The sequence below is a fragment of the Scophthalmus maximus genome, chromosome 4, assembly GCF_022379125.1.
Source record: "Scophthalmus maximus strain ysfricsl-2021 chromosome 4, ASM2237912v1, whole genome shotgun sequence".
NCBI classification, from domain to species: domain Eukaryota; kingdom Metazoa; phylum Chordata; class Actinopteri; order Pleuronectiformes; family Scophthalmidae; genus Scophthalmus; species Scophthalmus maximus.
The window spans coordinates 29,038,179-29,063,296 of NC_061518.1; the positions used below are offsets into that span (position 1 = coordinate 29,038,179).

The window sequence follows — 25,118 nt, forward strand, 5'->3', positions numbered from 1 at the left end:
ATCCTACAGATGTGACATAACAGTGTTGTCAACATAAAAATTATGATTTACTGATGTACAGTATGTATAGAATATTTAATTGTTATCAAAGCGTACGGGCACCGTAGAATCATGTTCTGTTCTAATGCTTCACTTGGGACAGATGGGACCATTAAGTTATTCACAAACCATATGTGGACCTGTGGTCAGTGCTGAAGGGATGAATCAGTTCAGTTCTGCCTCATGTTGAGCTTCCACTGGTCCAGTTTGTCTGGATCATCTGGAGGAAAACTACACAGACAAACCTCGTCACATGCGATCACAAGTCTGTTTCTGCATCCTAAATATCTATCGTGTCAGTTTTAGTAAAACAAATGAATCAAACTTCTTGTGTTCTTCTGTTTCATTTTAAGTTACCGTATGGGTGCAATGAAAAAACTCCATCACAACCCAGAACACAGCGCATCCTCTACGTTAATGGTATCTTCTGATACAAGTCTGATATGTGACATGAACACTACATTACAAACACCTTAATATACCTTGACAGTTGCATTAATGTTCCGTTAACATTGCATTGCTTGTATTAAACGTGGTGGACCATATTTACCATTCACACGCAGACGCCTGTTAACCGGCTCATGTCGGCGTCATGTCGTGTTGGTTCCGCTCGCCTCGTCAGCAGAGACGGAGTCTCGCTCCAGGCTAACCCCAGGCTAGCTGGCTGAGAAGCGCTTTAGCGAGCTTAGCTAAAGAGCAGCTACCGAGCACAGACACCAACACCCGCTAATGACTGCAAACACAGAACAACACCATCATTTAACTTACCGAAACAACAGGAGCGCAAGCTTCCTGGACTTCTCTGTTGGGATGACTGACCGCAGAGCAGGCGGATTATTCATCCGGTAGTAGCTGGAAATGTTCTCCGCAAGGCTCCGACACCACGGTCAAGAAGTCCCGTTCAATGACCAATGATTTGCTCAGGTGACAGCAAGCGCTGCCAGCGGCTAGATACCACCGAGCGACGAGCAAACAGCGGCGTCACCTGTCAATCAAGTTTCCACGCCCCTAATTATGCAGAATTTCAAACCTTAATATAATATTTAAAAATTCACCCATTCACATAAATGGGTGTATCTGTGGAGCCTGCTGGCCCACAAACTGTGAGAAAACACCACCCTGTGGTGTGTTTGTGAGCTGGCTAAACCCTACAGCCTGACTCTGAGCGACCGGTAAAGATTTCTCTCCCACTGTGATGTAACAGTTGGACTCTTTTGATGTAACACCGCCTGCAATCTGAGAATCTTGACTTCTCTGGTGAAGGGGCGTGGCATTTTGAAACAACTTGACTGGGCCAGCTGGCCAATCAGACCAGACTGGGGTATATCGGGAGGCGGGGCTAAACAAAATCGATGTGTTTTAGACAGAGGGTGAAAAGAGGAGCTGCAAGAATGGGGAGTATGAGAACACTGATGCCTTTTCTGAACATTAGAGCATGTGAACCTTTTCAAGTGGTCACCCAAAATGAAAAGTATGAACCTGAATATGAGCATAATATGTCACCTTTAAATCACAGCTGTGGTGGCAGGAGACATGAAAGAAACAAGGTTACTGGGGAAGGTCACCAGCACTCAGGGTGGGGATCAAACAATCCAGTGATTCCATGATACCAAACCGTAGGCCTCCCACTGTTGTGTGATCAAGTATTATACTAGCATTATTATACACATTAGAATCAGTCTTTTGTTCCTTAGTGATACGAGGCAGCAGTAACAAGCAGATTTTATCATCTTTTTGAGACTTTGAGAATATTGTTCACATGTAGAGCACATAGTTCACAAGTCCACAGATGAGTCCCCGTCCTCTCACTGCTCATATGCCCATCGAGCTATGACCAGATGGTAAATTCTAATCTCATTCACTCATTTATTGACTATATCTTAATCCATCGGTCTCAGATGTACTTGCCTTTCTCATAATTATAAAATAACATGCTGCATCTTGATTCAATTCTTCATTGTGCTTAATGTTTATTTCACTTGCAAAAACCCATTTTATCGCGTGGACGTTGTATGCAGAAATCCCCTGATGCAGGAGCAAACGGAATGTCCACCGGAGTTTACGTCCGTGCATGGCGTGTCACGTTAAATATTGCTGACACAATGAATTGTGGGCGTTTATATCTCCTTACTCTCACAGAGGTAGGTCCAGGGTGAGGTTGAATTGTAAAATTGTCTTAGGAAGTTTCCTGAATCATGAAGTATTTGATCAGCACCATGATAAGAGCTGTTCAGATTATCTAAATGCATAGGGAAGTAGCTTCAATGCTTCCTTTCCTATCTCCTTTAGCATAGGGTACACTGGAGGACAATTCGACCGCACCCCGAACAGCTCTTATCATGGCTGCTGATGAAATACTTCCAGGTCACGTCAAGATTTAGGAAACTTCCTAAGACAATTGGACTATTCGACCTCACTCCTACACAGCAGCAGACGGGTGGTTTTGATACAGTATCAGGCTTGTATATCCTACACTCTACCTCAGAACCTGAACGCACCGTCAGATGTCAGCAGCTGAGAGGATGACGTCAGCTCCTCTACCTGTCGCCTCGGCGCTCACCTGTAAATATGCGGAAGTGGGCAGCGTGTTGGCTGAGCGGAGTGTGCGACAGGGAAACGGGACAGTCGTCGGAAGGGAACAGCGGAGGTGTGATGGAGCCCCGGCGTCGTTCATGACCCGGACACTGCCGCACGAAGGAGCTCGTATCTCAGCGGGCTTGGACAGAGTTCCCCCCCCCGAGCGAACCGAGGGACAACCTGCGACATGTTCTGCAGGAGCTCCGAGGTAAACATCTCTCATCATTCCGTCGACATCACGTGGAGTCCTTTCTAAGAACAGCTTCGATGGTTTCGGTTTGGTCCCTTGTTTTAGTACACACGTGCTTGATGTTTCTTACATGTTTCATGGGGAGATGACCAGTGGAGGTGTGGCTCTGTAAAATCAGGGTGTACCTGAAAACTTTCAACCAGTGATGTCCCCTTCGAGGGTTTTTTTGAAGAAACTTTAATTTATCAGGGGTGGATCTAGAAAAATATTCATGAGGGCAGGAGACTGTGAGGGGGGCCCCGTGGCAAAGTGTTTGTATGCGGATTGGATCGCTGTCATATCAATCAATATTTACTAGGAAAGGACCCAAATTAAGATATATATCCAATTTGAATCCATTTGACAGGACAGTATTCAGCGTGAAGGGACAGCGATTGAGGGAGGACATGCAGGGCCGTGGTCGGAGTCGAACCCAGGGTGACTGTGTTACGACCGGCCTAGGGGTAACCTGAGCGCAACATAAGAGTTTACTCTCTTTCCCCCCCAAATTCCAATGTCGACAGAATTTGCAGTCCAAACAAAAGATGCTTATGTCCAAAACTGGTATTTCGTCTTCAGGGTGAGCAGGGCCAAAACAACAAACAGAAGGTCTTTTTAATGGAACTAAATTACCTTTAAAAAGATATCACAAAAGAAAATACAGGATTCTTACCTGCCGACCTAACTTTCTCTTCCAACAAAGGCCTCCTGTTATGGACCATGGGCATAGAATCCCTGAGACAAACAAACAAACCTACATTTAGCTGTCGCCTATATGAAAATCAAAACAGCTTTCATTCAAAAAAACCTATAAAGAAGTTTGTACCAGCTCTCAGCTCTCTGTTATTTTGACAGCCCTAATATATATATATATTATATAAGGGGCTGCTCTCCACTGCTGGAGACATCTTCTTACTAATCTTACTAATAATGGAAGAAATCTGTGTGTCAGTCAGTCAGAATCCTTAATCTGATAAGTCTCACACTTGACATGTGGCTCCAGGAAAGCGCAGTGCTGAATTTTGACAATACATTTTGAATAAAATTAAACTCTGTTACATATATATATATATATGTTCATTTTGGAATTTCAACCTCAGCTGCTATAATGAGTCTAAAATACATTGTACACAAAATACTGTCACTGTCTCCCATCTATTCACACTCACAAATGTCCCATTGACTCCCATTAAAGAAACATATTCATTAGAATTAGGGCTGGTTTTATTGATCTTAATTTCAAACATCCAATATCGATTCATAAAATGCTTCATCTTTTAATGTATGCCAATTCCTGTATCATTTGCTTTAGTCTCGCGTGACAGCACAGCAAGATTTGTCCACATGAGAGACGGGTAAACCAAAACATGGCAGAAACTGCTCCACTGAAACACCTTCAGGCCTGGAGGCAGATAATGTTGATAATGTTACATATGTGGTAATAATATAACGCATGGCGCTGCTCTGCCGCTAGTGATTTTTTTTTTGCAATTAGTCGCTTTCATCTAGCCCTCCGCCTCACCCCTCCCCCTCAGTGCCAGAGGGAATGAGACACCGCGATCCCCACACGTGAACGCGCAAAACTGAGGGGTAGGGCCAAGGGGTGAAATGGGATTGAGCTGAAGTCAATCAAATGTCCCAACAAAGATAACTATGCAAACTTGCACGGGCAACTCCCCCAGGAGGATTCAAATTACTTTATTTCACTCCCTGTATTTGAGGCATTTAGGTGATCAGTTAACTGTAGCTACAAAAGTGCGCTGCTTTACACTCTCTCCCTCTAACCTGCATGAGTTTCTGTAGTAAGTCCACTATACCAGATTGTCAACAAGTAACAAGTAGGTGAAACCTGTTGATCCCTGGGAACAGTTGAGGTCACACCCACAGTAAAGGTTCACTGCAGTATACCAGTACTGTAGATACACTATATTTTCCTGCTCTTCCAGAATAGACTCTTATCTTATCTTACTCGTCTATCTTCAATCGGAACGTCAACAGTGTAAGAACGTTAAGACCTTTAGACCAGTAAGCAGCGGTTGGGAGCAGGGGAGAAGAAGAGAACCAAAGAGTTAAAGATCTGCGCTTGTTGGGCAGGTCTGGGCCTGCAGACTGTCGAGTGTCTGTTAGAGATGAAAACAAAGACTCTGACAGAAAGCTCCTGTCCATAAATACATTTGGGAGTTTGGAAAATGTGTGTTTAGATGAATCACAAAATGTGAACAACAATTTAAATGATCATTTAAGATTTTACAATTAGATTTCTAAGTAAAATTGTCAGTATGTTTATGTTGTTGTCTGGACCTTTTAGTAATCTTTTAAAATCAGTCCCTTCTCCTCAAATAATGGCATTTTCTCATGTGACCTAACTTTTGTGAATGGAGTACAATGTCCTCATAGCAGTCTCTCAGTCTTTTCCTGCAGGTATCGGACCACAGTGTTACTTCTCTGACAACACGCTCATACTGTTTAAAATGTAGTTGTTTACCTGCTGCCTAAATTCAGGACAGTAGCAATGTTTCTAGTGAAATGTGAAGTGAATTTTAAGCAAACTTAGCAAAGAAAAAAATGCAAATTACATGCTTTCAATCAACTGGTTTGGGGCCAATATACTAGACCAGTTTGGTCAGAAGATGGCTCTGTAGGCTACGTACGCATACCGTAACATGTTCATAACTGGTAGATATGAGCATTTATGGAGTGAACTGAAGATGTGAATCTGATCGCTGACTCTGTCAACCAGCCTTAATCACAATGTACATGCAAATAACACAAAACAACTTCTCTTTAAAGTATAACAGCATTTATTAACTTTAGCAATATCAATGTACAATCAATGTGTGTGTGTGTGTGTGTGTGTGTGTGTGCGTGTGCGTGTGTGCTGTTTTTCTATTAATTAACTCAGAAACAACAGCAAACATGATCATTGATCAACACACATGATACTTAACATCCTAAACATAACCAAAAACTAAAACTAATAATCGATTCTCTTACCATCAACACTGTGGATGACCAAACACACTTCTTTGTTACAAGTTCAGGAAAGACTTCTTCATCCACCTCTTTTCCCTGCTCATCTGTGATTTTCAGTATTGTCTCCACTGGTATGAGAAACTTCTGCTACACAACATAACATTATTCTTATACATTTTCTTTTCATGGCTACATTACTTACCTGCATTGATAAAGCCGAAGAAGCTCGCTTCTTCAAGCTTAACATATTTATTGGTTCCTCCTCTTTTTACTTTAACCAACATCATGACCACGGAAAAAAAAACATCATATAAGAAAACGGTTAGACGGTAATGTTGGAAAGGAGTCTAATGCATCTGTAATGAATGTTTGATTTACTCGATTACAGGTTAACAAAGAATACTTTAGACCGTGTAAAATCAAGTAAAATTTCTGTCGATACCCTGTTCCCCCACACATCTGTCCTCCAAGCCGTAACGACGCGACCGCGTTGAAAAATGAAACGTAACGTGAATGTTATGAGCCAAAGCATACAATGGAGGAGTCAGCAAAGTTTATTTGGCAGGTTCAACAAGTACAGAGCGGGCGTTAGCCGAACTTTTGCAACTTACAGTAAGTCGTCTCGTCCGGTTCGTAAAAAGAAAAGAAAAAGTGTTGTTGGGTTCGTCGTCGCACAAAATAATATACAAACGTAACATTGTGACACTGACGAAAAGCACCATAGGGCCTAATGTAGACAGCAAAATTATAGTTTAAGCAGCACAACGAAAGTCTTTCCTCTCAGACGAGGGAGTCCAGCTGCCAGACCAGGAAGTCTGTCACATATCTGAACAATATTCTCCGACCTTATTTCAGCATCATAATGTCACGGACATGCTCCGACCAGAAAGTCTTTACCCTTAGATTTTTTTCCAACGTGAGTTTTCTGTACAAGTTAAAACAGCCACTGATGATTTGTGTCTTTGTTTAACATGTGGAATCTGATTAAAACCATATGCCTCACCTATCTACTATATTCATATAATGAAATTTCAGTTGTGGCCACGTTATTTTTGTGCCCGTGGGATTGAAACCTAAAGTAATAGTAATTAAATATCACAGCACGTTTTTCAGATGTGAGCAACAAGAATCGAAAACCGGCCTCCTGCGCAGCGGACAGTGAGTGTTAGGGTTACTAATCATTATACCAGCATCTTAGACAACAAGGTAAAGGAGAAAATATCAGATGGTTTTAAATCATTTGATTAATTTATTCAGACTTACATGTCGACTCGAGCCGTTCCGTCTCCCACACCACCTGTCTCTCCTCACCAGCTGCAGCTGTGATGCTCCTCTTTCTAAGAACGTTGTCACCGATGTGCAGATGAGTTGCCCAGGAGAAGTGCAACTTCACTCTCATGTCTCAGAGTCAAACTGATGCAACATCTTCTTGTTGGCAACTCAAATTCAAAGCTATTGTAGCAGTAACAGTGAAGGGAGTCGGTGATGTGCTTTTTGCATCAGCATTTATCTAAACTAACCTCAGCAAGCATTAGCTAACAGGTCATAGATCATGTGAATCTTTAATTATGTACAGTTCTCTTATTATTTGACTTTTCATTAACGTGTTTCAGATATCTCTATTATATGACCACACAGGCAGTATGATACAATAAAATGCTTCTCCTGAGCAGTATGTATGGTTGTAACCAGTATGTATGGTTGTAACCTAACCTTGTTGTGTGTTAAAGGAAGGCTTTGAGCTATGGGACAGACAAAAAGACGGAACTGAGCATTTGCTTCCTCCAACGGTAAGAATCCACTGATTGTCTCTTTTCCCCTGTTTTCATACATTACCAAGATAATTAAAGACAGATAGTCAGCGACAGATACAGAGACTGAAGACATGAACAGACTGTATAGACACGGAAGTCAATCCTAGAAATAATTCTAGGATTGAATTAAAAATTATATGAAGTAAAAAATAAAAATATAATTAAATATAAATTTACAAAAACATTTTGTATAGCACTTCTTACACTTTGAGTGGTTTTATCGACCAAGTGCTTTACAGTACAAGCCTCATTCACCTGTTCACACGCACATTCACGGAACCACGGGCCTTCTACCTGTGAGCCACAGTCTTCATGGCTCCATCCACGACAACCTACAGACAGACTATTAAAAAACTGAAGATAAAGTGCAGACAAACAGTGGAGAAATGAGTTGATTGTGAATAGTGGACAGGTTGTAAATAGAGTGAAGATAAACTGATAATAAGATGTGGACATCTTCTTAACAGACTGACCACCTGTCCTCATCCAGAAAAAATGACTGCTGTTAATTTAGTTTCCTGAGATGTCAACATGTATGATTGTCAATATATATAATGTATATGAGCTCAGTATTTCCTGTTCTACATCCTGTCCTGTCTTTCCATGGGTCTGCCAGGTTTTCCGTCTTCTGTAACCCGTAACAACAGGCACTGATTTGAGCTTTTCTACTTTAGATAAACCTTAAAAACCCAAGTGTGAAACATGGACCTACACCTGAGTACTCCTCAATGTGTTGGTTTCATGTGATTTGAACGGGAGTAGTAACAATAGACACGGTTTTGGTCCTGACCTGTAAATGGACTGAAGACAGTTTTTTTGCTGTGTATGTGAAGGGATTAAAGTTCTCCGTCACTTTGACGGAATTCCGTCATTTAGGGGTTTCCCTTCCATCGTAACATCGCCGTTTAAGTGTTCTGCAGGAGTCTCTAAACCAAACGGACAGTGAGACTCTGATGAGCTCTGGGTTGAGCTATGGAGTGAGTAGATACCGTATTGACTCTGTCTTCTGATGTTTTCACTGCAGAAATCTTCCGGTGAGAAAATCTGTTAAACAGACAAAAACTACATCCGTCACAGATGATGAGCTCAACAAAACTGAAGTGTTACAAAATGTCTCACAGAAAATAATGATGAAAGTGAGAGGAACCGAGTTGCCACAATAACTCTGTCAGCTGACCAAAAGTGAAGGATTACATTTCGTGAACTCCATTGGGCCTCATTGGGTCTCCTGCAAGAACACTTTTATATTCTTATCTTAAATTTCTTCTACAATTGTTCATACCATCAGTTCTTACGACCGAGCCACGTCAGATTCAACAAACACTTCTATCTTCAGAAAAGTTTGTTCGTTACCTGTGTAAACATGACGAATGCCACCTCAGCTTATTGAGGGAGCGTGCATGAGGATAGCGAATTAGCATAATGAATGCCCCAATAATACTGTATAAGGCCTCGCTTCCTGCCCCATTTCAGGGAGTGTTCTGTCATGAAAACGGCACTAAAGAGTTAAGAGAAGAGGTTTACGAGATTGGACATTGAAGGCCTGCCTTTAGAGATGCAGAAATTAAAGTATATTTTATCAAGTACAGCAGGAGTTAAGTGACGGACTACGCAGAGCTGTTAACACTTTCACCTGAGTCACTGACACATGCCAAGTGCCAACTGAGATGTTGTTATAAATCACTCGTATGCACTATTTAGCCACAAATCTGTTCATACAAACGGTTCTTGCATGAGGCCCGATGTGTCCGGTTCTTACTCTTATGTATCATTCATATTTGTACAAAATCTCAGTTCATAATGGTGAACACTGAGAATAGAGATGAGAAAGGGTTCCAGAAGGAGCTGTAAGGACCTAGTGTGGGTCATAGTGTGTCCCAATGAGGTTTGTCGCAGAAAGTGGAAGGAATTGAATGAGCAAACTTTCGCGCAAGCACAGCAACGCGAAAATTTGCATCGCCTCTGGTGTGAATGCACCATTGTGGTCTGAAATGCTCCGCATAACTGTACAGGTGACCACAGGCAGCTAGGGTTGACTGAGATTCAGACCTGTCTCAGTTCTGTTCAAAAACATTGTGTTTTAGCTGGACAGATCTGTCAGGTTACTTCCGTTGAGCTGCTAAACAATGTAAATCTCAAAGGACAAGATTGTGTAGTCCAGACAGAAGTGAACATCTTCACTCGCAGTGTTTTGTGTTTGAACAGGCTACCCGAAGGACATTTGATTATGTACTAGTGGCCCACAAGGTGGACGATGACACCAACCAGAAAGCTCAAAGACAACGGGCCTTCATCCAGCAGCTTGAGAAGAAGAACATCATTGTTATTGTGAGTCTCTTCAAAATACTGTGACTTGACAGACTATGTAATGTAGTGGATGACTGCAATAATCAAATATAACCCCCCCCCCCCCCCTCTCTCTCTCTCTCTCTCTCTCTGTTTGTCTGTGGGCATTAGAGGATTGTCCATGATGACAAAGTGTTTTTTGGCTTGCGTGCTCCAAAAAAGATGTTTGAAGACTACCAGTATCTGCTTAAAGTCTCTGACTCTTGTAACTGGTGTGGAGATGTAAGGGGAGCTGTCACCCAGGCTACCAGGTAACAACCATCATGTATTTAAGTCTGACAATTTGGGCTTTTCTTATGGATATTAAAACTTAGTTTGTCAGTGGTATTCAGCACCACAGAAGCCCAACCCTAGACTATGTGATTGTAAGGGGAGCAAAGTAATACATAAAAAAGAATTAGGTGTATATACAGACATCAAGGCTTTTCACTTGAACCTTTTATTGTTTCTACAGGATCAGAATTGTCCATTTCGTTCTTCATCAGACCTTTATCAACACAGGGGGTGAGTGTGATAGAATCTGTGGATGTATTAACCATCAGCGAAAATGTGAAAACAGATTTGACGCATGTTGTCATGTGTTGAAGATTGGAAATGTTGTTTTTCTTCTCTCAGAGAACTTGAAGGAACTACTGATGAAAAATGTTTTTGAAACCATATTCTGCCTCCACGAGGTGAGTAAACATGCCCCCACCTGACTCCTTTATTGATCATCTGCTGGTATAGAGTTGAAAGTGCTGCTCAGTGTTCCACTACCAAATTTCAACTAAACATGAAACCAACTATAGAAGTTGCCCTCATCCTGTACCAAAGATGCTCGTATACATTAAATAATGATATAATCAACAGCAGAACATATGACATGATGATTCCATAATGTCACCTGCTAAATCTGACACAGAAGCTACTTCATCCAAATAACAAAAGTCCTGATTTAAGTTTAAATTGGTCCATAAACATTTCTCTCTGCCAATGAGTGTAAGAGCCATCAAAGTGAACACAGGAAAGGTTTAGACACACTGGGAAAAACATATGCGCCCAGATGTTGTGATGTTGATGTGAAACATCAGTGATTGTCAATGTTGTGTACAGTGTGTATGTTGATTTTCCTTTCCATTATTTTCAGAGAAAGGCGCAAAAAAAGCTGAAGTTGAAGTGGGCTCAATGGTCGAGTCTGTTTACAGGACAACCAGTTCAAGAAATCAAGTCAGTGAATCCATTAAACATAAAACTTCCTGTATTGACAGGGTGGGGGATGCAGTTGTCTTGACTTTGATGGGTCAGCCACAACGTCAGTGGGGAGACAAATGTATTTGGAAGTTTGGAAGAGTGGAATTGCACAGCCTTCCTCCCACCCTGAGGATACCATCCTTGTCAGGGTTAGGGATAATTTGTCATGCTAATGACTATAAAAGCTAATTAATATCATAGCTTCATTTGAATTCAAGAAAGATTATTTTGTTCCCAACAGAATCCTCGTCAGTGATATTTTTACTGTCTTATTTTATCACTGTAACGCAGAAAAACATGGGGAAACTGTGTGGTGATGAATGGAAATATAAGTAAGTAAATAAATAAGACTAAATACTTTTATTCGAAAAATTATCCACACACTGTTCAAAATTTCCTATTATTATTAATGAACAATTGAGTCTGATTGACATCACACATTAACTACTTTTCTGGAGGAGAATACTTAAAGACTGCGTGTGTTGTCTAGTAGTCTATTAGAAACAGTGTGACTGGCTGATTTCCCTTCAGCTCCTCAGAACCAGAGCTAAGGAGAGGACAACAGCTGGATCTGAGGACAGAGGCTGATGTGTGTTGATGTGTTTGTTTGTCTGTGTTTTCACCTGCAGATGCTACTTTGGAGAGAAGGTGGCTCTCTACTACCTTTGGCTAGGCTGGTACACAAAGCTGCTGGTTCCAGCTGCTGCTCTGGGTGTTGTAGTATTTCTGTATGGACTCGCCTTTTTCAACACCAGTCCTCTCATGTGAGTCAGCTACATAGAAATCCTCATATCTTGCAAAGGGTCCTTTAGCATTGAGATAACTGTATATATTGTAATTATTACAATAATATGACTGACCTTTTATGTCTATAAAACCTTTAATCTTTGTATCTGTTTGTGTCCTCAGTAAGGAAGTGTGTAACTCCAGCATCATCATGTGCCCGCGCTGTGATAACAGATGTACAGTGTGGCAGCTGTCAGACACCTGCGCCTATGCGAAGGTGAACTTTTCTTCTCTCTGACCCTCGAGTCTGGTCAGCTGATTGAAGAGAACAGCAGCTGTATACAGTCTACTGTGTCGATTTTATTCTCTTTAAACACATGTAGATGTTTTTAGGGTGGAGACTGTTATCATGCATGAGAAATTTGGTGAAGATATGACCACATGGAGTGGGTTAATGGCGGTCCACAACCATGGCGTGTGACATGATAAAAATATTTTGATAACTTTTCATCATAAATGTCTTTAGATGACAGCGACCAAATATGGAATCGCTGTGATTAATCCTCTATGAGGAGTTAGTATGATGTTTGAAAATGTCCAAAAATGCTGCAAATTCAAAATGGCTGACTTCCTGTTGGGTGGAGCTATTGGCTCCCAGGGGCTTTTAGATTAGATTAGATTCAACTTTATTATCATTGCACAGAGTACAGGTACTTAGACAAAGAAATGCTGTTTAGCATCTGACCAGAGGTGCAAAAAGGCAGTAAAGTGCAAAGTATGTGCGTATGTACAGGAATATATAAATTAATAAAATAGGTTTAGCAGCAGATAGAAGTAGGTAGTGCAAATAGATCAGTATAAATTAAGTGCAGTTGACATTATATGTGATGGAAACAATGAATACACTATGAACGAGAGGTATATATAGATATAAGATGAATACGCTATAAGGGATAAATGCAGTGCTAAACAGGTCAGTGCAGATGTTCAGATATTCAGTGGCTGGAGGGCAGATGTTCAAATGTTCAGTGGTTGGAGGGCAAATGTTCAGTGGCTGGAGGGGGTGTGTGTGCCAGTCCAGGTGGACGGGGAAGTACAGTCACTGGAGGGGGAATGTGGGGGGTGTCACCAAGATGCAGAGTTCAGCAGTTTGTAGGTCCTGACATGATACATGTGCCTACCAAATTTCGTTCATCTACATCAAATTTAAAGCTGGGGGCCTTGACTTTGACAAATTGTAGAGGGCACTATGAAGCCATTTTGACACAGTTAGAGTAAAGAGCCATTTCAGATATCAGCATTTGCCACCCTTGTCTGCCAAGTGTCGTGAGACTCAAACCAAGTCCCTCAAACACATATTCGTATTTCATGGCAAAAACTGCGTCACCATGGCAACAGTGTTTAATACATGGTCAAAGGTTTCACAGTATAACATCATCAACATCCCACAACTTAGCTGAACAAATTTTAGGTGGATCTGGTGAACCTGAAAGGCAGAGCCCATAAAAGTGCCAACATTTTCACCAACTTGGAAATGTCTCTGGACAGATTTCTTATCAAATTTCTTTTTTACTTTTTTACTGAGATACCAAAAGAGCGCTGCATTTGGTCTTGCAGGCTCTCCTTAAAAGAGCTCACATAGTCCAACACCACTAGCACTGGGTGGTGCTTGTGGTTTTGGACAGGTAACCTTCCCTGAACAACCGCAGAGGACCATGCACGCCAGCTGTGCAGGGCTGACTGAAGGAGAATGAGTGGTAAACCCTCATCCCACTCTTTTCCAACTTTCAAATCATGGAATTGATAGGTGCTGGATTTTTGGTGCGTAATGAACAGCGAAGCAACAACTTAAGCAAGGACTTTTGAGAAGGAAATTGGAACCTTGAGTGTGTGCAACAGGATTGCCTAGGGATAGTGGATGGCTACTTTCCTAGATGTTGTTTTATTTCCTTGCCATCATCTCATGAGCTTGACACATCCAGTCTCCAGTATTTCAACAAAGTTCCATTGTGTTTATATTTACACAGGTCAGTCATCTGTTTGACAATGAGGGCACTGTGGCTTTTGCTATGTTCATGGCAATCTGGGGTGAGTCATCTGCTCCAATTTGATTTGTTCTGATGTCATATATGATCTGTTGTCATGTCCAATCTAATGAGAACTGCACATTACAATATGATCTATTATTCCTCTTTAGCTGGCTGTCTGTGTGTTTTCAGCTACTCTGTTCCTGGAGCTGTGGAAGAGACATAGAGCCAGACATGTTTCTCAGTGGAAAGTCCATGACTGGTGTGAAGACGAGGTACCGTACTGCTGTTTGTTGTATCTGAGTATGAATACTGTGCATCTGTAGTGTTACCTGGGATCTAGTATGCTTCATCTTACAATATAATGACAGACTGTAACTGTGTTACATGAGGGCATCAAACTGCCTGTTCGGTTAAGTATGAATCGTGTCAAATGGCCAAAAAGAATACTTTAATACCCTATAACCAGTTGGTTATAGGGTATTAAAGTATTCTTTTTGGCCAGTTGGTTATAGGGTATGGCTCCCGGAAGTCTTTTTGTATGTCTAGACATGATACATCTGCCTCCAAAATTTCGTATATCTTGGATAATTGGAATTCTGGGACTGACACTGGGGGCAGTGTCGAGCCGTTTTGGCCCGCCCATTCGTGAACACGATAAAAGATGGAAATTTCCACTAGGCTGAATTTTGTGGAACTCCATAACAAAACTTTTGTATGAATGAAAGATTTGTTGTTATCTGAGGCCATGAGAGGGTCGCGGGTAACCTTCAGTAGTGCTGTTTCTGTACTATGATGTTTTCTAAACCCTCACTGAAAGTCTTCAAGCAGACTATTCCTGTGTAAATAGTCATATAACTGGTTAGCAACAGTTTTTTCAAGGATTTTAGAGACAAAGGGGAGGTTTGATATGGGTCTATAGTTAGCTAAGATATCTGGGTCTAGAGTCAGTTTTTTGAGCAGAGGTTTAACTACTGCCACCTTAAAGGCCTTTGGTACACAGCCTGTTAATATAGATAAATTGATCTGATCTAATATGGAACTATTATTTAAAGGTAATACATCCTTAAATAGCCTTGATGGAATAGGATCTAAAAGACAGGCTTGGATGAAGTGACAAGCGAAGTCAGCTCAGCCAGATCTATAGGGGAGAAGCATTCTAAATATAAATTAGGTGATACTGTTGGTTCAGAGGCTATTGTGTAGGACAGTGTGTCTGTGCTTTTAGAGGGACGAAGTTGATGAGTTTTTTCTCTGATGGTAATAATCTTATTAGTAAAGAAGCTCAAGAAATCATTGCTACTTAGAGTTGGAGGAATAGACTGTTCAGTAGAGCTTTTACTGTCTTTCAGCCTGGCTACAGTGCTGAAGAGGAACCTTGGGTTGTTTTTATTTTCCTCTATTAGTGAAGAATAATATGTGGTTCTGGCATTTCAAAGGGCTTTTTTAAACAATTTTCCAGTCCAGGTGCGAATCATCTAGATAAGTGGAACGCCACTTCCTTTCTAACCTATGTGACGTCTGTTTTAAAGCACGTGTTTGTGCATTAAACCATGGAGCTATCCTCCTCTGTTTGACTGTCTTCTTTTTCAGAGGGGCGACAGTGTCGAGTGTGGTATTCAATCAGGCTGCTGCACTATCAACAAGATCGTCAATTTGTGTGGGAGTCAAGTTTTGATAACTATCCTGCAATGTATCTACACATGGCAGTGGAGTAAATAACGATGGGGATTTCTGATAGACACTTGCTGTAATAGAACATTTCTTCACATTCAGTGTAGTCAATAATTGAGAATTCAAATGTGAGATTTGCAATTTTTATGCCAAATGTCAGAATGAGGTCGAGGGTGTGATTAAAACAGTGAGTGGGTTTGTTTACATGTTGAATAAAACCAATTGAGTCTGCCACTTGATTGTTATTTAAAACTACATTTTCAACTGAAATTGAAGGGGGTTGGTTAGAAAGAGGGAGGTAGCGGGGGGTTCTTACAAGCGGTACCTATGCCTACTGTCCTTAATTAGTCTCACAAACATTGCACTTTTTTTTTTCATTCATTAGTCAAATGTATGTGTTGGTTCGGTATTAGATCCACTCCACCATCACTACAGCGCAGATTCTCGCTCCAAATGATGTCACCAAGATGGAAGCACCTGTATCTAGGATAATTTTCTACTTTATATCTTTCTATATATTTTTCTCTGTATTTTATATATAGTCAGTGGTTGAATCTTGTTTGTGTGTGTTGACAGGATGAACTTATTCTGGAGATAGTCAACGATCCAAACTGTGCACCCAAACAGTTCCGACACTCTTACCTGCGCAGCACTGTGGTCCTCATCCTGGTAACACTTATGGTAAGACACACACACACACACACACACACACACACACACACACACACACACACACACACACACACACACACACACACACACACACACACACACACACACACACACACACACACACACACACACACACACACACACACACACACACACACACACACACACACACACACACACACACACACACACACACACACACACACACACACACTGTCGTCACAGCCGTCAGAGGCTATTTGGAATTATGGGTCTTGCCCAAGGACATTTTGTGGACTGGGGAACGTTGGGATTGAACCGACGGCCTTCTGGTTAGTGGACGACCCTCTCTACATCCTGAGCCACAGCTGCCCATTACGTGGCACACATGCTAGTGACCACTACTAGGATAATTAGAATTACTTTATGTGGCATAATGCCTAAGTGCAAAAAAAACATGTAGCAACATTAAAGAAATGGTTAGGCTGCGTCTGTAATACACTGTATTATCTAGTATTAGTGTATTGCTGCAATCAACTCTCCATCAAACATCAGCAGGGGTCCTGGTCCTGGTCGTGAAATCCCTCTGCACACATGGAACTTTACAGGATGCTTGAATCAAGGTTTTCTTTTTATGGCGGCAAAGCCCTTTCTCCTATAGCACTGAAGTGCAACCCGCTCTAATGCCAATGTGTATTTTCCAGGTTACAATCATATTCAATTCTTGCTTTATTTGCTTGTTTGTGTTTTTACTAGGCAACTATGCGTTGCATACATTTGATATACAGAAATAGAAAAACTACAAAAGAGTATAATAAATCACATCTAGGAACACATTTATAAATAGTTTACTTATTTAAATCCTAACAGTGTCAGTAAACCTTGTCAGACTTACTCTGTAAAAGCACACACATACACTAAAACAAAGTACCTATATGATTAATTTACAGCCGGAAGAAGAGGCAGCATTTCAGTGTGTGTTTGTTTGTGTTCCAGCTGATGCTGATCATTGGGCTTGCTCACGTTTTGGTGGTGTTTCGTGTGGTGGCCGCGCCGTTGTTGTCTGAGGGCAGGTTGGAGTTTTTCAGGGACCACGCCAACACTGTGGCCATGATGCTGGGAGCCGTGCTGCACTATGTCACCATTCAGATCATGACTCGAGTAAGTTTTCCCCAGCAATATTCAAGCATGAGAAATGGAATAAAAGACGTTTTTCCCCTTTTCAACAAGCACGCAACTCACTGGTTATGGATGAACTATGGTTCCACAGCGAGAACATGTTAAATCAACCTAATTAGTTAGCAAGATCTCAATGTGATTGGCTGTACACATGGTAGATTTAGGTAGGGATTGTTTCTTCGGTCAATAGCTATAGCTAATGCTGACAGACGGGATAATAACTTGGATGTATAGTATGCTAAAAGTTATTGGTGTTACTTACAGCAGGACTTGGAATGTAACTGGGAACTGTACTGTAACTAAACTTTGAACTTTCCAACAATCGCCATAATATGCAAACAACCTCCAACTTGTTGGAGTTGTTTACTGAGCAACTGTAGCTTTTGTTGTGTTATAAACCATGTGTTTTTTAGTTCATTCTCATTAGCTGGACCTCACAGACAAAAAAAGACCTTCCAGTTTTCAACTCAGACCACTGAGGAAAATGAGAAGAAGCACAATGTTTTGTATTACATATTGTATGTGATACCTGCCCTTTCGAAAAGGTCTACCTAGCAACGATGTAATCAAAATGCAATATTTTGTGTCTTTCTGTGTGTCTTTCCCTCTGTACCACCTGTAGGTGAACCGATGGGTTTCCCTCAAGCTTTGTGACATAGGTGAGATTCAAGTTAGATTATTTATTCAGTGTATACAATACAGTGCAGTGCAAAATATAGAAATATATTGTAATATATTTTACCATGTGCTTCCTGTGTGTGTGTGTGTGTGTGTGTGTGTGTGTGTGTGTGTGTGTGTGTGTGTGTGTGTGTGTGTGTGTGTGTGTGTGTGTGTGTGTGTGTGTGTGTGTGTGTGTGTGTGTGTGTGTGTGTGTGTGTGTGTGTGTGTGTGTGTGTGTGTGTGTGTGTGTGTGTGTGTGTGTGTGTGTGTGTGTGTGTGTGTTTAGAGAAGACAAACTCATTTGCTGCCACAGAGAGGAGCTTTACAGTTAAGATGTTCACCTTCCAGTTCTTCACACTCTTCTCATCGCTCTTCTATGTGGCCTTCTTCCTGGGCAGGTACTCAGTCTGTAACTGTCTTTGTTCGGGGGAGGTTTAAATATTCCTCTGGTAACTTTTTCTAGAATAGTCACCTACATTAAATCACGAAACACTGTTAAAATGTGCTGATATTAACTCCACATCATAGTGAACTGAGGTCGATGAGTTAATAACGTGAGTTGATTAAACAATGATTTTTAGCTTGGTAACTTTGCAGTAAATTTTTCAAACCAAGTCTACTCTAATGGCGATCAAACCACAAAACAGCAGCAGATATGGAGATGCACAATGACCAGGACACTCACTTTTCGTGTTGGGTGATTGAGGTGACACACTGTGCAGGGAAGTGAATGATGTTTTTCATATTAAAGGCATTAGTAACTGGAATCGAACCCGGTAGAGCATATACATCCACCACCTCTTAATAGTCCCTTTAAATTCAATCAAGCCACACCAAATGTCACACACTCATAAATATCAGTCCCCACAAGTATACCTTTATTTTCCCATGCGTTATTCCCTGCGAAATCAATGAAAATGTCAAAGATAAATCTTTAAATGTTAAAGAAAGAAAGAAATCATGGGTCCACTCCTTTGTCTGGATCTGTGGCAAATATTTATTGGATTCTTACTTGGCCCAAGGCTCATCCTTGCTCCAAGTTTCGTAAAATTCTGTTTGGTAGTTTTTGCTTAGTCCTGCCAAAAACGAAAACATACTTCGTGGAGGTTATAATGTTTTTCCAGTGCAAAACCATACAGGACAAAGATAATTAATGTTGTGTCACAAAACGTGTATTGCTTTAGAATCACTTACTGCCCCTTTAAGAATGGAAGCATTAAAAGTGACTATGCAGCATGCATCTTCTAAATTTGTATTTTACCTTGAATGCGGTAACTTCAACTTCTTAACGCTTCTTAAATGTTTATTGTGAAAGAGCATTCCTTGTTTTTAACAGATCTTCTCACACACTCTCACCTTCCTGCCGGGATGGACTGGGACCAAAAGAATTGTCTTCATTCATTTTACTAGTGTTGTTCAGGGGGCTATTGTGCACCCCCCCACCCACCCCCTCATTTTTGGTGTCCCTGGGGGTGGGTTCTTCCTCAGAAGATGCAGGTTGGACTGTAAATGTAGTGTTAAGAAATGGCTTTTGAGAACCAACTATGTCATCACTGATACTATTTTACCATGACTATACTCGTACTAATGTACCTGTATCAGCTGCTAATTAATTTTGTCTGCTCATAATAGATAACTGTAGGGGTTAGGCTGGGTCTATGAGCAGTTAGGCTCTGAACAGTCCGCTCTTCTCCATGTGAGACTCAGGGGTGAGGTCGAATTGTCACATTGTATCAGGAAGTTTCCTTCTTCCTTCGTTTTCCGAAGTCTTGAAGTGACCTGGAAGTATTTGATCAGCAGCCATGGTAAGAGCTGTTCAGATTCTCTAAATGCATAGGTAAGGATCATAGGGTACACTGGACCTTCCTTGTGAGAGTAAGGAGATATAGACGCCCCACAATTCAGCGATATTTAACGTGACGCTCCATAAACGGACGTAAACGATTCAATCGGAAGTAGAAGAAGAAGAAGAGTATGAATATGTCCCAGAAGAGACGCACGTCATCATGTTAGTAACTGTTGAATATTAATCATTTACACACGGCAGTAAAACACTGAAACATGCTGATGAAGCCGCTGAGGTTTTTGTAGTTCATATTTGGAAATTTGTAGTTTCACCACAACAGACGCATCAATAACATCCACCGTCGCATGATGACGTAGTTTAGTGTCAGTAGAGTCGGATTCTCTGAGCACCGCTGTCGACTTTTCCTGAGTCCTATCAGTCCTGCTTTACACCTTTCCTTGACCTCCTGACGTTTTCCACTGAGGTCAAGGAATAGTAGGTAGGAAGACAATTCGACCTCACCCCACTTGTGTCCCTCCTCGGTGTCCATGGTTCCAAAAACAATCCTCTTGATCTTTGTCTAAAAAAAACATGTCTTTTGCTCACGCCGTCAAGGTTGGCGGTTGCTCCCCCTCCTTCCTCCTCTCGGTTTGTCTGTCCGTGGTGCAGTCTCGATCAGGGGGGGATGAGCCACACCTCAGCTCCCATCAACCTGGGTGCCGCTCACCTGCAGGTGATAGGGGAGAGAATCTCCAGCAGTGACCTTCCCGAGTGGCCTGCGATGTGGGAAGGGCCTCTGACCATGGCTCCTAGCAGAGTGAAAATATCTGTGGTGTCAGCTTGATACTGAACAGACTGAAAACAAACGATTTAAAAATATATAATGGAGTCAAAATGACTGAAATCAGGCTATTGTAAACTGCAAGCAGATCCCAACTCTTTTTGGCAGTAATGACTGAAAATACCATGGTCTTGACAGAAAAGCCCCTGGTGCTCATGTTAATGTGGTGATTGCAACTTTTTATCTATATAATCTAATAGCACAAATAGCAAAGATTTTATGTATATTAAGATATCTATAGTGGATCAACCCATACAAAAAAAGTAGTTTCTGCACACAGTTTTTTAAATAGGCCACAAAAACACATTTTCTCATTTTTAGATAGGTGAGATCAGATTGAGGATATCAGTAGCTGAGATGGGTGCATCTCAATATTCTTTATGCTGTAAACTAGAGGAGCTGGCTCAATTTTCTTTACCAGTGTACGACCCACTCTTAGGTTCAGAGATTTCAATTTAAGATTATTAATATGAAATTGTTCTAATTATTCTCTCAGGATAAATGGCCATCCGGGAAATTATGTGCGCATCGCTCGCTGGAGACTGGAGGAGGTGAGGAGGACATCAGTGTCATGATCAGATGTTCAAGCAGCACGAATGTATCTTCACATGTCTGTGTTATAATACTCACCCTCAGATGTGTTCTGTGTGTCTTGTAGTGCCATCCCAGTGGTTGTTTGACAGATCTGTTCATCCAGATGGCCGTGATCATGCTGCTCAAACAGACCGTCAACAACATCTTTGAGTTCACAGTGCCGTGAGTGTGCTGTGTTTTCCTTCACGTTTTGTCTTTGTAACGGCAGCAAATCTTGCCGGCATTAAATCTTGATGGGTAAATCTTTTTTTTACAACAGCTATCCCACTGTCCCTGGGTAAACTGAGACGCTTCATAGTACAAGTTATCAGAATGGCTGGTGTTAGGTTGAGTTCAGTCAGATAACAGAAACATAACCAGGCTATGTTGTACATGCACAAGTACAGACCCCAGGAAGAGTCAATCTAGACCTCGTTGGATTGATCTCACTTTTCCACAGCTGGCTGAAGAGCTGTCTGAGCAGGAACACGGCAAAGAAGCTGGAGAGGAAGTGCGGTTACTGTTACAGGAAGGCTTGCCGTGATGAAAAGAGACATGTCGAACCGTGTGACACCTGCAAACTTCGGGACTGGCTGCGGAACTATCACCTTGCCAACACAGACGCCTTTAGCCTGTTCAATGAGTTCCTGGAGATGGGTAGGTCCACAGTCGCTGCCCTGACAATCACAGCTACATATCCACTTTACTTGTGTGTTGCAGAGTAAGGATGAGCAATGTAAATGAAGAAGTTGTTAGGATGAGAGAATTTTGAAAAGCATAAATGACAGTCAGTTAGTTGTACTTTTTGGGTAGTATCTTCATAGTTGAATGCACTTATGTAAAGCGTCAGCTAAATGAATACAATGTACTGTAATGATGTGCTCATAGACAATGTGATTATAGAACAGGTATATGAACACGAATTTGGTGTATGGTGAATTTAAAGCCTACGAACGGGGACATTGTTGTGGTGATTTTTAAAAAAAAAAAATTACGCTTCTTAAAACGTTAAGAAATTAATTGATTATTGATTGTTATTGTATAGAATAGGGGTAGGACCGGATGTTGCATGTTGCTTCACCTAACCCATTTCGGACAGATAATGTTTATTTGTGAAAGGCAGTGATGTACACCGGAGCCATCTTGTATTTTTGTTTGATTCTTTATGTATATAGTAACATATATTTATTATTTTCATCTTCATAATGTTAAAAATACAGAATTTCAATTCAAAATTTAATTCAGTGGTATTGTTAGCAGGTGAAAAGTGAGAAGCAGGGAGCAACAGGCATCCCATAAGACTACCACGGGCATTTGTGCTGTGTTAAGACTTCATTCGACCCAGAATCATCATCTTGTCTTCTATTCATCTTTTCACCTCAAACCCAAATGTCTCTGCATTACAGTGGTCCAGTTCAGTTTCACCACCATATTTGTGGCTGCATTCCCCCTGGCCCCCCTGCTGGCTCTGATCAACAACATCTTTGAGATCCGACTGGATGCCATCAAGATGGTTCGCCTTGAACGCCGGCTGGTTCCCAGGAAGACCAACAATATCGGTGAGCAATGCCAACGTCTGTTTGTATGAGTGACAGTCTTGTTTCTAGAGTAGACTGATGCAATATTTTATGTCACTGAAGCATTTTGATTATACATAAGAACATTGGCTGTCAAAAGTCAACTGTGAAACCAAATTCATTGAAGAATGGTGAATGGGCTTTTCTAGTCTGTTGTTCATTCAATGTAAGTGTCATTCAGCTATTCACACACATTCATTCACATATACAGTAGCAGTAACCCCTTGCTTAAACTTAGATATAATGATATCTATGTAATCAGATATTTTCTGGTGTTCTCTGTGAATGTCTGTTCTCAAATGATCTTGTTTTCTTCACGGCGTTGAGTTTGGAGATAATATAGATTGCATCTTACATTATAGGTCCAGTTTATATGTTATTCAGCTCAAGAACTAACAAATAAAAACATGTTGAACTATTGCTTTTAGTAGTGCCAGCATGTCTTAATTTGTAATACAAAGAACTCCTGAACCATGTCACCATCTCCGTTTGACTGTGAGTAGTCCCCCAACCTCTGTGAATATACAGTTATTTTTGTACATATGTGTACAATATGTTGATATGTGTTTTTACTCCTTTTCCATTGCTTGAATGAAGTATGTTGGTTAGATTGACAGCTCCATCAGTCATCCTTGGTTGTTTGCTCCCCCCCTCCTCCCTCAGATTCATGACACATTATTAATAATCGAAACAACTGTGTGTTTGTATGTGTAATAGTGACTTCTCTCTGCAGGTGTGTGGACAAACGTGTTGGAGGCGATCGGTGTGCTGGCGGTGATAGCTAATGGCCTGGTCATTGGAGTGTCATCCGACTTCATTCCACGCCTCGTCTATCGTTACCACTATGGTCCATGTGCTAATGGAAGCACTCACACACAGTCAGTCGCTCTTCAGCTGGTACAAACACCTGATCACACATCAGCAGAGGGATTTCTGTGTTGTGACTCATGTGTTTTGTTGTCTTGCTACAGCTGCATGGAGGGCTACATTAAAGACACTTTGTCTACGGCGTTTATCAGTCACTCTGCAGTCCGGGGGGATTTTCTTGATATTCAGATGATGACAGACAATGGCTTCAATGTGACACAGTGCAGGTGTGATGACCTGACTCTTATTCTGCTCCAACTTAACATACAGAACAGTCAAACAAAGATTTGATAACATGGACCAATCTTTTATCATGTGTGCAGCTATAGAGACTACAGGAGCGATGAGGACTACAATTTGACTTCTAAGTTCTGGTTGGTCCTGGCTGTGCGTTTCGCCTTCGTGATCCTCTTTGAGGTTTGTACTCCAGATCTGTGTGAGATATTATTGTTCCTCTGAATTGATGAGGCCAGTGAAATATTTCTCTTTTGTTTGTTTCAGCAGCACGTGGTGGTGTTGTGTAAGTTTATAGCAGCCTGGTTCGTCCCTAACATCCCCATTCAGGTGAAGAACGATCGTCTGCATGACAAACTGGCACGGCTAAAGGAGGAGCTGCGGTAAGTGAGAAGCACCACAAAATCAAAATGAAGCTAAAGCTGCGGAAACACAGTCATGGTGTAGACACTGTAACAACATCTACTCCAGCTTTTTGCAGTAACCAAACGTTTATAGCTTCATAGAGAATGGACAGTGGACAGAGACGGAATATGGCGATGGAATGTAGACCTACACCATCTTATTGTACTGCATATTGTTCATGTCTTTTTGTTTTATTTCAGTGAGTTGAAACGCAGCAGATCAACGGACGTCTGAACCTTTCACAGATGACTTCAGATCTGCACCCAATGACAAGTCCAAAGTCCTCATGTAAAGATAAATTCATTGTTTATGTTTATTTTCTGTTGGACCATGAGACTGGACTTGTGGTGATGTAACGTTGTAATAATTGTATGTGTCATGATATTGTATGTATTGTATATATAATTGGGGATTGAACCTTTTTTGTTGACATGTGACCAACCATTTCCTCATATATGTTCACACACCAGTTGAGACCCTTGTGATGTTGTCTACATTTGAATGTAATGTTTAATTTTATTGTAACATGACATGGCATTCGAGTAAATCAATTTGCTGAACCTAATTTTGATTTTTAATCTAGCCATTGAATTCAAGAAAGATTATTTTATTCCAGACAGAATTCCTGACAGTTTTCATGATTTAACTGTCTTATTCTGTCATTGCAGTTAGGAATAACTTTGTGGCAATAAATGGAAATGAAACCTAAA

At 41.1% G+C, this 25,118-nt stretch overlaps 1 protein-coding gene across 2 annotated transcripts; it reads left to right on the top strand.

The window, feature by feature from the left end:
- The first annotated feature begins 2,593 nt into the window (after positions 1 to 2,593).
- Positions 2,594 to 25,118, top strand: LOC118302695 (anoctamin-9). Of its 2 annotated transcripts, none has more exons than XM_035629051.2 (24): positions 2,594 to 2,824; positions 7,549 to 7,608; positions 9,838 to 9,960; positions 10,090 to 10,229; positions 10,433 to 10,482; positions 10,594 to 10,652; positions 11,105 to 11,184; positions 11,838 to 11,972; positions 12,118 to 12,211; positions 13,962 to 14,022; positions 14,154 to 14,236; positions 16,212 to 16,316; positions 17,283 to 17,447; positions 18,088 to 18,124; positions 18,412 to 18,523; positions 21,249 to 21,303; positions 21,411 to 21,508; positions 21,786 to 21,982; positions 22,732 to 22,884; positions 23,636 to 23,780; positions 23,874 to 23,996; positions 24,093 to 24,186; positions 24,271 to 24,386; positions 24,609 to 25,118. In XM_035629051.2, the coding sequence occupies exons 1-24, from the start codon at positions 2,804 to 2,806 to the stop codon at positions 24,640 to 24,642; spliced, it is 2,340 nt and encodes a 779-aa protein (XP_035484944.1). In that variant the 5' UTR covers positions 2,594 to 2,803; the 3' UTR covers positions 24,643 to 25,118. The 2 variants fall into 2 exon arrangements, with proteins under 2 accessions (XP_035484944.1, XP_035484945.1); XM_035629052.2 differs by having other exon boundaries at positions 2,596 to 2,824; positions 24,274 to 24,386.